Source organism: Podarcis muralis, chromosome 2 (assembly GCF_964188315.1).
Source record: "Podarcis muralis chromosome 2, rPodMur119.hap1.1, whole genome shotgun sequence".
In the NCBI taxonomy this organism is placed as follows: domain Eukaryota; kingdom Metazoa; phylum Chordata; class Lepidosauria; order Squamata; family Lacertidae; genus Podarcis; species Podarcis muralis.
This window is the reverse complement of record NC_135656.1, coordinates 112,372,524-112,386,980: the sequence shown is the minus strand read 5'-3', so window position 1 is coordinate 112,386,980 and position 14,457 is coordinate 112,372,524. Positions and strand designations below refer to the sequence as shown.

The following is a 14,457-nucleotide window of genomic DNA, read 5'->3' as shown; positions in this document are numbered from 1 at the left end:
GGAACCAAGGAACGTATTTTCAAGTCCAGCATCCGTTTAGGGACCCAATGTTTATTTCTATTGCAAGAAAATAAAGCTCAGCTCGTGTGCCAGTTAAGAAGAGCAAAAGCGTATACAGTGGTACTTCGGGTTACATACACTTCAGGTTACATACGCTTCAGTTTACAGACTCCGCTAACCCAGAAATAGAAAGAACTTTGCTTCAGGATGAGAACAGAAATCGTGCAGCAGCGGCGCAGCGACAGCAGGAGGCCCCATTAGCTAAAGTGGTGCTTCAGGTTAAGAACAGTTTCAGGTTAAGAACGGACCTCCGGAACGAATTAAGTACTTCACCCGAGGTACCACTGTATAGCACACAAAGTTAGTCATGAAACATTCTTAAACATAAAGCACTCCCTTTTTGTCTGTCAAGAAAGGTCACAGGTCATTAGGTAGAAAACATGTATGGCATCTTCCTGCTGTCAACTCCCCCCCCCCCATTACCTTGGGATTCCCACAAGTGCCTAGGTCATTTGACCATCTTTGGTCACGGATGACACATGTTGCTGTGGTAACCAAGCGTGTGAACAGACCTGTTTCCATTCTCTCTCTCTCTCTCACTCCTTCACCCCTTCCATTTGTCCCTGAGCCTACAGGAAGTCTCAAAAAGAGATTGGGCTCACATTCCAATGTTAACGAAAACAAGCTTGGAAAAACATTAGCAACGGCTGTTTGTACCACTTTCAAGGTTAGATAGGATTTCTTGTTTATGGCCTAGAGAGCACAGCGGTTGTAAGGTATAGTCACAGAGGAACTAGACATAAAACTACTCAGCGAAGCGTTCTATCGTTCTAACAGGTTAAATGCAATTCATATTTGAAACGTAATCAAATCAAAATCTACACCCTGGGTCTCTGATTCTTACATCAGATAGACGACTGTCCACATTCATGGTTCTTTAGGAATACAAGAGGATAGTACTCAGCGGACTTTGAATCTAAAACTCAACAGAAGCAAAGGGGAAATAGTAGAGGAGGTAAACGGGGAAAGAATATGTGGTTGTTTCTGTTATGCGTGCTACAGCTGTGATCCTATACCCAGAAGAAAGTCCCATCGATTGCTCTGTTGGCAGCAAGGCGTGGTAACTAGAGGACAACTGATCTGGTCGAAACCTGAACCACTTCAGGAAGATTTGAGACAGATCCAGATTGGATCAAGAAAGCTCTGGATTCAGTTCACATCAGGTCAAGAGCGATCTGGGGCTCAAAGTGCTCTCTGAGAAAGACAGGCAGGCAGGCTTGTCTCCAATGTGCGGCGATGATTTATTGCAACGCTCTATAAAGAAAAGGGACGCGGGTGGCGCTGTGGGTAAAACCTCAGCACCTAGGACTTGCCGATCGCATGGTCGGCAGTTCGAATCCCTGCGGCGGGGTGCGCTCCCGTCGTTCGGTCCCAGTGCCTGCCAACCTAGCAGTTCGAAAGCACCCCCGGGTGCAAGTAGATAAATAGGGACCGCTTACCGGCGGGAAGGTAAACGGCGTTCCGTGTGCTGCGCTGGCTCGCCAGATGCAGCTTTGTCACGCTGGCCATGTGACCCGGAAGTGTCTGTGGACAGCGCTGGCTCCCGGCCTATAGAGTGAGATGAGCGCACAACCCTAGAGTCTGGCAAGACTGGCCCATACGGGCAGGGGTACCTTTACCTTTACCTATAAAGAAAACACAATAGCAAAGAGGGGGTGGGGATGGGAAATGGAGTTCGCTCATATTCAAAATCAAGGCTACGGAATCTCACCCAATACTCTCCAGCCACGGCGTTGGGGAAGAGGGGCGTGCTTTGGGGTGAAGATAGACACTAAAGAGGTTTCACTCTTCTCTCCCTAGCTAGAGGAGGGACCAAACTGCGGATAAAGAGGCGGATCGACCACGAATTGTTCAACGTGAAAGCCAAGGTGGCTCAGGGGATCCAGGAATTCTACGACTATGATCTCTCCTTACTCGAGCTGGAGAAACCCGTGCAGTTTGGCGGGAGGATCAGGTAATGTGCCGTATCAGGGCAGATCAGGCAGACGAAGGGCTCCGTTACTGATTGGAAACAAAGCAGTGTGACCACCCAAAAACCACTTCAGGCACAAACAGTATTAAAAGCGGGAATCAGAGTTGTAGGGGACCCCCAAAGGCCACCTGGTCGTACCCTCTGCAGGATGATCAGTACTACAGAATTCCTGCTAGGCGGCCATCCAGCCTCTGCTTAAAAACCTTCACCAAAGGAGGGAATATAGAAGGAAGAGATGCAGTTCTGTTGTCCTTTAAGATCACATCCACACCATAGATGTCTAGCGGTCTTTGTGCAGTTTTAACAGTCATGGAGAATTCTGGGCATTGTAGTTTGTGAAGGGCGCCGGGAATTGTAGCTCTGTGAGCTTGGCACCCTTAAGAAGCTACAGTTCCCAGGATAAAGCATAAGAGTGCTTTAAATGTATGCTGTGGATGTGACCTAAGCCATGCTTAGGCTCTCAATCTTGTGGGGATCACAATCTCCCTGAACCAGTACTGTATTGTAGCTTGCATTTAAAAAGCAAGAGTTTACACTGAGTGACTAAGTGATCTCAGAACATAACCAGGATTACATTATTACAAGTTGATGCTCTCCTGGAAGATGATGATGATGATTTATTTATACCCCACCCATCTGGCTGGGTTTCCCCAGCCACTCAAGAACCCAAGTGTGTGGCCAATTCATGCTGAAGTCCAGCAAAGATCCCATCCTATAAAAAGTGCTGAGCAGTCTGCCAGAAATTGGCCCCTGGGTGCTATTTTTCCTATTTCTGCTTTGGCCAGTCATGGGGAAAGTTGGCCGGGAGGACCATGCCATCTCCACCGTTTTGATGTTGTCCTTGCTGGGGGTCCTTTCAGTCCCCCTCTCCCCCTTCCACATCTCTTTTGAGGGTTTAAGCTCCCAAGTCGGTGGCAAATATTTGTCTTCTCTGCAGGCCAATCTGTCTTCCTTGCACGGAAGGTGCCAACAGAGCCCTGAAGATGAAGCCAGGTGCCACATGCAAGGACCACGGTGAGTGTCTCCCCCAGCGGCTGCCCATTTGGGGGAAGAGTCAAGGCTCAGAGGTAAGGCTTGCCACTGTGAGAACAGGATGCTGGACTAGGTGGGCCATTGGCCAGATCTAGCAAGCCGTCTTATCTCCTTACTAGTTGGTCCCTTACCTTTCCCGCTCCGACCTGGCCACAGTGATCCATGCGACGGTCACCTCCAGGCTTGACTACTGTAATTCGCTCTACGCGGGGCTGCCCTTGAAGCTGTCCCAGAAACTCCAGCGGGTGCAGAATGCTGCAGTGAAGCTCCTCACGGGGTCTCTGCCATGGGAGCATATTCACCCAGTGCTTTTCAAACTGCACTGGCTCCCGGTAGAGTACAGGGTCAGATTTAAGGTGCTGCTTTTGAACTTTAAAGCCCTTCACAGCCTAGGACCCTCATACCTACAGGACCGCCGCTCCTGGTATGCTCCACGGAGAGCCTCAAAGTCCATAAATAGCAACACCCTAGTGGTCCCGGGCCCTAAGGAAGTTAGATTAGCCTTTTCAACACTGGCTCTGGCCTGGTGGAACACTCTGCCTCATGAGACCAGGGCCCTGCAGGATCTGATTTCTTTCCGCAGGGCCTGTAAGACAGAGTTGTTCCACCTGGCCTTTGGCTTGGAGCCAATTTGATTCCCTCCCCCTCTTTCTTTTTCCTTTCTCCTCCTGTGATGAGGCTGCATTTTAATATTTTAATGTTGTCTTTTAATCTTGTTTTTAAGTTGTATTCATTCAACTTGTTTTTATTATTGCTTGCTAGCTGCCCTGAGCCCGGCCTTGGCTGGGGAGGGCGGGGTATAAATAAAAATTATTATTATTATTACCGTATTTTTCGCCCTATAGGACGCACTTTTTCCCCTCCAAAAATGAAGGGGAAATGTGTGTGCGTCCTACAGGGCGAATGCAGGCTTTCGCTGAAGCCTGGAGAGCGAAAGGGGTCGATGCGCACCAACCCCTCTCGCTCTCCAGGCTTCAGGAGAGCCCCACCGCCAGCCCCACAAGCTCGGGGGACAGCGGGGATGCGGAATGCCACCATTCCGCTGTCCCCCGACCTGGTTTGGAGCCCTGCAAGCTCGGGGGACAGCGGGGAGGCGCAGTGCGCCATCCCACTGTCTCCCGATGTGGTTTGGAAGCTGGGGCGGACTTCCCCCGCCCCCAGCCCCACAAGCTCCCAGAGCGATTGCGAAGCTGCGTGCAGCTTCGGGATCGCTCTGGGACCCGTTCTGGAGGCTGGGGACAGGGGAAGCTTGGGCTTCCCCCGCCCCCAGCCCCGCAAGCTCCCAGAGCGGGCTTCGCGCAGCTCTCCGCAAGCTGTGGGAGCCCGGCGCGACTTCGCGCTGGCCTCCAACGGCTTGCGGAGAGCTGCCTGTTCTGGGGGCTGGGGTGGGGGAAGCTTGGACTTCTCCCGCCCCAGCCCCGTGCCGGGGGGGGGGGTAATTTTTTTCCCCTTTATTCCCCCCCCCCCAAATCTAGGTGCGTCCTATGGGCCGGTGCGTCCTATAGGGCGAAAAATACGGTATTATTACCAAGAGAACTGAACCATGGAGGAAGCAGCTATTGACACAGGTTGATAGCCCAGCTCCTCCCAACCACACAAACAATATAATAAAATAATAAATTTTTATTTATACCCTGCCCTTCCCGGTTCAAAAACCGGGCCCAGGGCAGCTAACAACAAATTTAAAACGCTTTAAAACACTTAATTATAAAGGCAGCATAAAATACAGTATGAAAACATGAATAACAATAAAAATCAAAAATCAAAAATCAATTAGATAATCCCCAGGGCTAGCTGGCTGAATTAGTCCTACTTGGGCTAGCGAAGAGACCAGGGGAGAATTAGCTGTGGGGTCTCAGAGTGGGTGATCTTCATAAAAGGGGAGGGGGAGGGTAGAGAAGGAAAATAAAAGATCAGGCTGAATTCAAATTAAAGGCCAGGCGGAATAGCTCTGTCTTACAGGCCCGACCAAAGGAGGTTAAATCCTGAAGGGCCCTGGTCTCATGGGACAGAGCATTCCACCAGGTCGGGGCCATCACTGAAAAGACCCTGGCCCTGGTGGAGGATAGTCGGACTTCCTTAGGGCCCAGGACCTCTAAACTATGGTTATTCATGGACCTTAAGGTCCTCTGCGGGGCATACCAGGAGAGGCGGTCCTGTAGATACGAGGGCCCTAAGCCACAAAGGGCTTTAAAGGTCAAGACCAGCACCTTGAATCTGACCCGATACTCCACCGGGAACCAGTGCAACTGGTAAAGTACTGGTTGAATATGCTCCCATGGCAGGGACCCCGTGAGGAGCCTCGCTGCAGCAATCTGCACCCGCTGGAGTTTGTGGGACAGTTTCAAGGGCAGCCCCGTGTAGAGCGAATTACAGTAGTCAAGCCTGGAGGCGCCCGTCACATGGATCACTGTGGCAAGGTCAGGGCAGGAAAGGGAAGGGACCAACTGCTTAATGCGGCGAAGGTGGAAAAATGTCGCCTTGACTGTTGCTGTAACATGCGCCTCCATGGAAAGGGAGGCGTCAAGGATTACACCCAAACTCTTAACAGAAGGCACTGGCACTAATTGGGCCCCCGCAAGAGAAGGGAGTTGGTCCCTCATCCCCATGCCATCCCAACCCAGCCAGAGGACCGCTGTCTTTGAAGGATTTAGTTTCAATCTGCTCCCATGAAACCATCAAACAATGAACAACCACGCCCAGTTTTGCAAAAACAGAAATGAGGAAGAGGCTGTGATCTCCTCTGCTGTTAAGTCAAGTTCCTCCTTCCACCAGCTGTTACCTTATGGGAGCCATGCTATGACGACTTTGGCTCTTTGATTGTATTCCGCCATTGTTTCCATCTCTCACCTGTTCATTAGAAGAACTTAGAGTTGATACCTGAGATTGCGGGTGGGGGAGAATTTCAATTCCGTTTGCACTTAAAGGCAAACTGACCTAACAGGCAACAATACGTGAACCAAGCACAGCTACGCTTCAAAATTTGCGCTTCTCTGGATTTTGCAAATGCAGTTCTACGGACAAGTCGTGTGTACAAGCGTTAATATGCTAGGGTGAAGCGTGTGCATATAAATGCATATGTTGGTGAAAAGGACATACAAAAATGCGTTAGATCAGGGGAAATTGCTTTGTGAAAATGTGTATATTAGAAATAACTGCATACAAAAAAATGGGTGAATTTGCACCAAAACTCAGGAATTTTCACAAGGACTTAAAATATCGCTAACTAATGTGGAGAACCAAACTTAAGATTGGGGAAAAAATGAGGAATTGAGAGCAACTGAAATGGACATATTTGCCCAGCCCTACTTGATGCTGCGTTTTTCCTCCTCCGCCGCGATCCCTTTTCCTTTTGTGTCGGAACTCTGCCTTACACAGAGTCAGACCATTGGTCCCTCTTGCTCAGCATTGTCAACCCTGATTGGCAGTGTCTCTTTAGGGTTTCGAAGTCTTCCCCAGCTGTAGCCGGTGTCACCGGGGATTGCACTCAAAACACACGCTCTTCCACTGAGCCCCCTCCTTTTCAGAGTGGCTCAAAAGCATCAGTATTGCACAGGAAAGATTCTTGCACATACTAGGGAAGTTAAGGTTTCTGCAATTACACTGAAAGTCACAAAGCAATCCCCTTTGTAAAAAGAATTGGGAGCTTTTGCAGTTTGGAAACGGGGGGGGGGGGGGTGCATTGAAAATTCCCAGAGTTCCCTGGGAAAAAGGACTGATTGCTAAACCACTCTAGGAATGGGGGGGGTGATAGGGGTCCCCTAACTACTTTCAGCATAACTACATTCCCCAGGATTCTTTGAGGAAAGCCACGAGTGTTTTAAGGTGGTATAATACTGCTTTACATCTGTGGTGCAGACGTGGCCTTTGATAACGCTGGTGTTACGTCCCATTGCCTGTCCTTGGATCCCAGGAGTTGCTCTCTTGCCTAACAATGCGCATGACCCACTTGATCTCTGCCATATACCGTATTTTCCGCTCTATAGGACGCACTTTTCCCCCTCCAGAAATTAAGGGGAAATGTGTGTGCGTCTTATGGAGCGAATGCAGGCTCCATGGCTTCAGCGATAGCAACACGAAGCCTCCAAAGTACAGTGGGAGCACTCCCGCCGCGCTCCGGAGGCTTCCCGTTGGATTTGCTAAAGCCTGGAGAGCGAGAGGGGTCGGTGCGCACCGATCCCTCTTGCTCTCCTGGCTTTGCTTCACTGGAGAGCCGCTGCGCAGCTTTCCATCTCTGCGCAGCGCCCCTTCAGCAAAGCGGGAGGAGAAATGGAAGGAGCTCCGTTTTTCCTGCCGCTTCGCTGAAGGGGCGCTGCGCAGAGAGGGAGAGAATTTTTTTTCTTGTTCTCCCCCTCTAAAACTAGGTGTGTCCTATGGTCAGGTGCGCCCTATAGAGCGAAAAATACGGAAATTTGATTCTAGGTCACCTTTCCCTCCTGTAACCAAGTAGGTGGCTGGGCCTCGCTCCCCAGGCAGAAAACTCAGGCGTTTTCAAGCACACAGTCACACAAACCTTCATACCTTGCAGAGCTGCAGTTGCTGAGTTTGGAGGAAGTGGATGCCCAGTTCATATCCTTGGACAACAAGAGGATGGGAGTTCAGATCAAGACAAGGAGAAGTGTAAGCATGGCATTTCCTGCCCATGGAATTCTGGGTAAAAAATGGAGATGGGAAAGCCAATTGAAGATGGGAAGTGTGAGCTGGGGGGAGGTGCATTATTTCTGAGGGTCTGGGTGTGTACACTCTTGAAGTATACTTCTAAAAGCAATATTTCAAGATTGATATGGTCACAGGCAGTTCACGCTGCTTCGACTCTGTCGAGAGCCAAGTTTCACAGCTGCTAGTGATGGCAGTATTGCAACACTCTTAGAACTTGATGTTTCTCAAAGAAAACTTTCAAACATTGCATCATACCGGACTTTTTGGGCATTAGGTCCAGCAGTGCAATCTGTCTGCCAAGAGCATTTTTTCTCCTAAAACTGAGGCTGCGTATGCACCATATTCATGTTTTTGGAAATTCTACATTTCTACATAGGTTTTATGGATTGCATCCTAGGTAGATTTTTATTATTTCAGCCTAATAATAATAATAATAATAATAATAATAATAATAAATTTTATTTATATCCCGCCCTCCCCAGCCGAAGCCGGGCTCAGGGCGGCTAACAACAATAAAATAATGCAACATTCTAAAAACATTTCATTATAAAAATTAATTAAAATCAAATTGATGGCAACCATTAAGCAAAAATTCTGTGCAGATTGCCAAAGGAGGGAGTCAGGCTGCGCCCTGACCAAAGGCCTGGTGGAACAGCTCTGTCTTGCAGGCCCTGCAGAAAGATGTCAAGTCCTGCAGGGCCCTAGTCTCTTGTGACAGAGCGTTCCACCAGACTGGAGCCGTAGCCGAGAAAGCCCTGGCTCTAGTTGAGGCCAGCTTAACCTCTCTGAGGCCTGGGACCTTCAGGATGTTTTCATTTGAAGGCCGTAAGTTCCTCTGTGGGACATACCAGGCACCAAAGATGATGATTAGAATGTCAAAAACTACAAACACGGGAGGCTGTTATCTGGGACCGTTTCAAGTTTGACTTTCCACGACAAAGAAATAAAGAAAGAAGCATAGAAGTATTTGCTTCCTGCTGTGCAGCCTCTCTGCATGATACTGCAGCAAGTGAGGCTAATGCAATCATTGCTGGAAGGGAAGTAGTGAGAGGGGTTTTTTCTTTCTGTCCAAAGCAGATGTTGCCGGGAGGCTGAATTCAGATCAGGTGTGGTTTATACAAAGAAGTTGAATTATGAAATGGGGGCAGAAAGAAATTCTGAATCAGAATCTCTTTTGGGAAGAGTAAAATTGGGCAAGCATATGGGAATAGAAAGTGAACACACTGTGCCGTAGAGCATGAAATTGTTCAGTCTTAATTATGAGAAAACCAATGGAAAATCTTAGCTTTCAACTGGAGGGAAATCCCTAGCAAGAATGCTTTAAGATCAGCCCAAGAAAGTACAGCATTTGTTGTTGTTTAGTCGTTTAGTCGTGTCTGACTCTTCGTGACCCCATGGACCAGAGCACGCCAGGCACTCCTGTCTTCCACACTGCCTCCCGCAGTTTGGTCAAACTCATGCTGGTAGCTTCAAGAACACTGTCCAACCATCTCGTCCTCTGTCGTCCCCTTCTCCTTGTGCGCTCCATCTTTCCCAACATCAGGGTCTTTTCCAGAGAGTCTTCTCTTCTCATGAGGTGGCCAAAGTATTGGAGCCTCAGCTTCAGGATCTGTCCTTCCAATGAGCACTCAGGGCTGATTTCCTTAAGAATGGATGCATTTGATCTTCTTGCAGTCCATGGGACTCTCAAGAGTCTCCTCCAGCACCAGAATTCAAAAGCATCAATTCTTTGGCGATCAGCCTTCTTTATGGCGGAGCTCTCACTTCCATACATCACTACTGGGAAAACCATAGGCAGGGATACTGGAGTGGCTCGCTGGTTGCTACTCTAGGTGGATCACGTTTGGTCAAAACTCTCCACTATGACCTGTCCATCTTGGGTGGCCCTGCTCATAGCTTCTCTGAGTTATTCAAGCCCCTTCGCCACGGCAAGGCTGTGATCCATGAAGGATCGTAAAAAGTACAGCATTACTATGAACTAAATTAATAATGTCTGTGTATGGATTTAATCTGGATTAATTCATCCAGAGTACTTCAGATAAGACCTGTCTCAAAGGAAGACGAGACAATTCATTGTCTCTTTGCTGATTGCATGCAGATTATCAAAGCACCGGAAGTGAACTATTATGGCCTGGGTAGCAATTCCGCCATTAAATCGATTCATTCATTGCTTCCCACAGCGCCCAACGTGCATTTCCGCAGCTCTTCAAGACAAGAAAATGTTTTCCGAAGGAACTGATGCCTCTGAAGTGGTGACAGACAGATTCCTGTGTAGTGGAGGAGGGAGAGCTGTCGAGGCTGCCACTTGCAAAGGTCATTTTGCTTACAGTGTGGTGTAGTGGTTAAGAGCAGTAGTCTCGTAATCTGGTGAATTGGGTTTGCTTCCCCGCTCCTCCACATGCAGCTGCTGGGTGACCTTGGGCCAGTCACACTTCTCTGAAGTCTCTCAGCCCCACTCACCTCACAGAGTGTTTGTTGTGGGGGAGGAAGGGAAAGGAGATTGTTAGCCGCTTTGAGACTCCTAAGGGTAGTGATAAAGCGAGATATCAAATCCAAACTCTTCTTCTTCTTCTCTACATGGGGAGGGTGAAGAATCCCTGGTTAAGCAGAGCAGGGAGAGAGTAAGGCCTCGTCCACACTTCTGCTTCTTCTGGGTACGAGGTTTCTCTTTTGCCTCACTGCTTTCCCTGGGATAACCCGCTGTTTACCCCACAGAATCATAACAAATGTCCATCAGGTTTTCTGCAGAAGACACAGGATGAGCAGAAATGTGGGGAACCCTTAAGAGAAGTTTTCAATAAGCTCCTTCATCTGAATCGGGGACTGGAAACCTCAGTCCAAATGTGGTCCTCCAAGCCTCTCTGTCTGGCACCCCTGGGCCACCGGTTTCCCACCCTACTTAAGAGCTTTTGCCTGACTGGAAAGTGTCCTTGAACTTTTGTTTGTCTGGATGGAGGAAAAAGTGTTGTAAGAGCAGAGGCGCCAGGTAGCCCCTAATATTGAGTGGGCGTGGGGCGCAGGCTGGCTTAGCTTTCTGCTAGGCTGCACCAGTCCCCATGGCGTCTTCCACACTGCACAGGCCAGGGCAGCCTTCTGTGACGTCATGTCCTTTGTGCGCACTGGACCCCCTCAACACTGAGGGCCTCTTCAAACAAATATCAAGGGGCCCAAGACACCTTGGCTCCCTACAGTTGGCACTATAGGGAGCATGAATGTGTAGAAGCTATCCCAATGTATAAAGGTTAAAATTTGCATCTGTTGCTCCACCCTCTTTTCCCTCTGGTCCCGTTTACCACTGAAATATGGCCCAAAAATATGGTCCAAAAGGTTGTCCAAGAGGGAATGTGGCTTTCAGGGTAAAAAAGGTTCCCCTGATCTTAATGAAGCTGGCAACCTTGGCTATGTGCATCCTTCGTAAGTACAGGATTCTCTTTCCAGTATTAGAATCCAGTAGCTGACATTGTGACAACTTCCATTCAAAGCAGAGATTCCCAAATCGTGTCCCACGAACCACGTGGCCTGCAAGCTTTATTCAGGTGGTCCATGGCGTTTTTGCGGTTGAATAGGGTTGCTATGCGTCCGAAATTTCCCAGACATAGCCGGGATTTGGCTGTTGGAGACAGTGTCTGGGCAGAAATCGCTTGGATGTCTGGGGAAATCTGGACATATGGCCCCCCATGTTGGAAGTGTGGATTTTGGCAAATTTCCTTAAGAATAGCTCAAAAGCTTCATTTCGGGGGCGGGGGGGGAGCTCAACAAAACTTTTAAAACTTTGGCTTTGTGAAATATGGCAACCCATATTTGAAGAAATGTGAACTTTCTCTTCTGTCTAGAGATAGTGGAGCTTCTGTCAGCTTTTAATCCTTTTGTCCTTTTTTCAGGTGAATCCGGAGGATCATTATTCGTGGAACGGAGGGAAAGACTCTTCCAAGTAAGTGAACCTCTAAATGTATCCCGACCCTGCCGTTTTTCTTGAGAGCTAGTGTGGGGGAGTGGTTTTAAAAATCTGACACACAATCCATCGCATAAGCTTTTCACTTGCGTGTCGAGACCCCGCAGCCACCCCCTCGTTGGAAATAACTCACACAAGGACACGGATATTAGGTTTATGTTATTGGGCAAATTTTGGCCACAACTTTATTTAAATTACAGAATGTGTGTGGTATTGGCTTAGGCATTGATTGGACCTGACTATATCTGACTCCTGCCCATTGTGCAGGAAGTCCAGTAAGGTAAGCCACCGGTAGGGGAAGCCCTGTCAATGCAAACCAAATCAAGCTCCCCCTGGTGTTCCCGTCGGGGTGGTGTCAAGGCCTTAGCCCCCCAGCCAGGCTATAGACTAGATCAAGACCCCTGGGTTCCTTTAACAGAATACCCTTAAGCATGGAGGGGCAGGTGATGGCCACACCTCCCCTCCCCCACACAAGGTCAAACAATGCCTAACCACAACCCTAACAAAGTTGTGACGATTGCTACGAGGTAGGCGAAAACCAAGTGGCCAGCGCCAATTTGCCATGTGGAAAAATTCCTACCAGGCCCCTCGGACAACCAAGGCGACCAACCAAAGTCCATAGCAAAGCCATTGCCTAACCTGCAAAATAGGGAGGTAGGGCGGGTGATTGAGGAAGCGAGCCAAAGAGGAAGTCCTCTGGCTCGCTCCTCCATTTAAATGGCCCTGGCCACGCCCCCCCAAGCCAGCGGATTGGCTGGCCAGGCTCTGACGTGGCCAGGGTCCCCCAGGCAACGGGGGACAAAGTCCCCCGCCCCCGGTGGGGAGTGGGTGGCCACGCGGTCCACTGCAACTCCTCCCCACTGGGAAGTGGAGCGGATTTTGCAGACTAGAGCCCACAGCAGCAGATGTAAATGTCTCTAACCCATGAAAGGTGTCAGAATCCAGCCTGACCACAACTTACTATCATTTACTTATTATTAGGGACCAGTAGCTTGCCTTTAAATATTTAAAAACCACACATTTTCAAGATGCTACACCACAATCTCATATCCCTTGTGTTTTGTAAAACTGCCGCTGAACCTTGCTTATTTGCTGCTTATTGTTTCTTGCTTGGGCCTAGAACACTGACATTTCGCTCGGGCACGGGTGCGAGTCTCCCTTTTAATCGGAGTCCCAATGGAAAACCGACATTTTCTCTCCCTCTCCACCTCACCTTGCTGACCTATCTCTTCCCTTCGCCCTGCCCCAATTGATTTAAGCAAGATCCAGAGATCTACCAAGAAATAGATCCCAGCCTACTTCCTGCCCGCCCCTTTCATAGGGGGCTGTTGTAGTGTTTTGGGTCGCAATAAGCTTTTGTATCTTTGCCACTGTGAATTGCATATTTGCCGTTCTGTCTTTTGACCCAGTTTGCTTCCCTCTCCTGATCAGGTGGGCGTGATCAGCTGGGGCACGTATAACCCTTGTGAAAAGAAGAGGAAGAAGAAGAAAGATGGGGAGACACGGGAAACAGTTCGGGATCCCCCTCCAGCGAACCATAATCCACGAGATTTCTACATTAGTCTCTTTGGTGTGCAGGACTGGCTGAGACTACACCTGGGCCAATCCTTGAGGTTTATCCCGAAGGAATGAGCCACCAAGACAAACTCACTGCTGCCCAGGAGTGTTTGCTAAGATGTCAGTCCCTGGGACGCTTATTATAAAATTATCTTGATTATGTGTGGTATGTTTGTGTTGTTTAAGCCCCTGGCTGTGGGATCAGAACTTAATTTGTGGCAGGGCTCATCAGTTTGTCGCCTTGAGTTGCGGATTCCATGGGCACTGCTATTTCACGTTCTTCTAAAAATAGATTAAACCAGTGATTCTTCATAGCACTTAATGCAATGCTCCTCGCCAGTGTTATTTTTCTAGAAAAAGAGGTGCCGGGACTCACCATGAACACCTCCCTTGTTCTCTTAGAATGGCAATGGTGCCCATCAGAGAAGTGCTGGAACTGAGTTCTGGCTGAAAAAAAGCCCTGCTCCTTGCCAATGTAAAAATCACCTCTTATGTTTAGTCAAGTAACAGTGGTACCTCGGGTTACATACGCTTCAGGTTACATACGCTTCAGGTTACAGACTCTGCTAACACAGAAATAGTACCTCAGGTTAAGAACTTTACCTCAGGATGAGAACAGAAATCGTGTGGCGGCAGTGGGAGGCCCCATTAGCTAAAGTGGTGCTTCAGGTTAAGAACAGTTTCAAGTTAAGAACGGACCTCCGGAACGAATTAAGTACTTAACCCGAGGTACCACTGTATTCTCACTCAGTAAAGAGCCCTTGAGCACACAACCCTAGAGTCTGGCAAGACTGGCCCATACGGGCAGGGGTACCTTTACCTTTAAAGAGCCCTTCCAATGTGAATTAAAATCTTCCTGCTTGTTTGTTCTGCCCCTTTTGTTGCTTCCTGTTGCATAGTACGGCGTCATTACTGATGAACAGCCTGCTTATTGTCCCTTGAATAGCGATTCTTATTTGTCCCTGATATCAGTTCTTGCTCTCACAATACATATTCCTGTGCATCCTTCAGTTACTGACTTCCTCTCATTTTTCCTCCTTTCATTGCTTATAAAGCAAAAACTTGGCTATATATTATAAAACTATTTCACTGTAGCACAACTAAAAAGAAAGAGATGGGAGGAGATCATAGTTCATAAATCGATGAATTAAGGGTTTATTTGTAAGTAATTCCATCGCCATGTTCCACAGGAAGCAATCCCAGGGACACGGGTGGCGCTGTGGGT

At 48.6% G+C, this 14,457-nt stretch overlaps 1 protein-coding gene and 1 long non-coding RNA gene across 2 annotated transcripts in view; one reads left to right on the top strand and one right to left on the bottom strand.

Moving 5' to 3' along the window:
- Positions 1-14,457, bottom strand: part of LOC144326613 (uncharacterized) — a 187,998-nt gene that overhangs the window by 48,969 nt on the left and 124,572 nt on the right. The gene's annotated exons all lie outside the window — the stretch shown is intronic.
- CFB (complement factor B) overlaps positions 1-14,457 on the top strand; it is an 84,836-nt gene that overhangs the window by 29,799 nt on the left and 40,580 nt on the right. The window contains exons 13-18 of the mRNA XM_077925261.1: positions 1,861-2,014; positions 2,970-3,046; positions 7,593-7,684; positions 9,904-10,036; positions 11,605-11,654; positions 13,107-13,304. Of these exons, the coding sequence (XP_077781387.1) occupies positions 1,861-2,014; positions 2,970-3,046; positions 7,593-7,684; positions 9,904-10,036; positions 11,605-11,654; positions 13,107-13,304 (704 nt within the window). The remainder of the gene's footprint in view (positions 1-1,860; positions 2,015-2,969; positions 3,047-7,592; positions 7,685-9,903; positions 10,037-11,604; positions 11,655-13,106; positions 13,305-14,457) is intronic.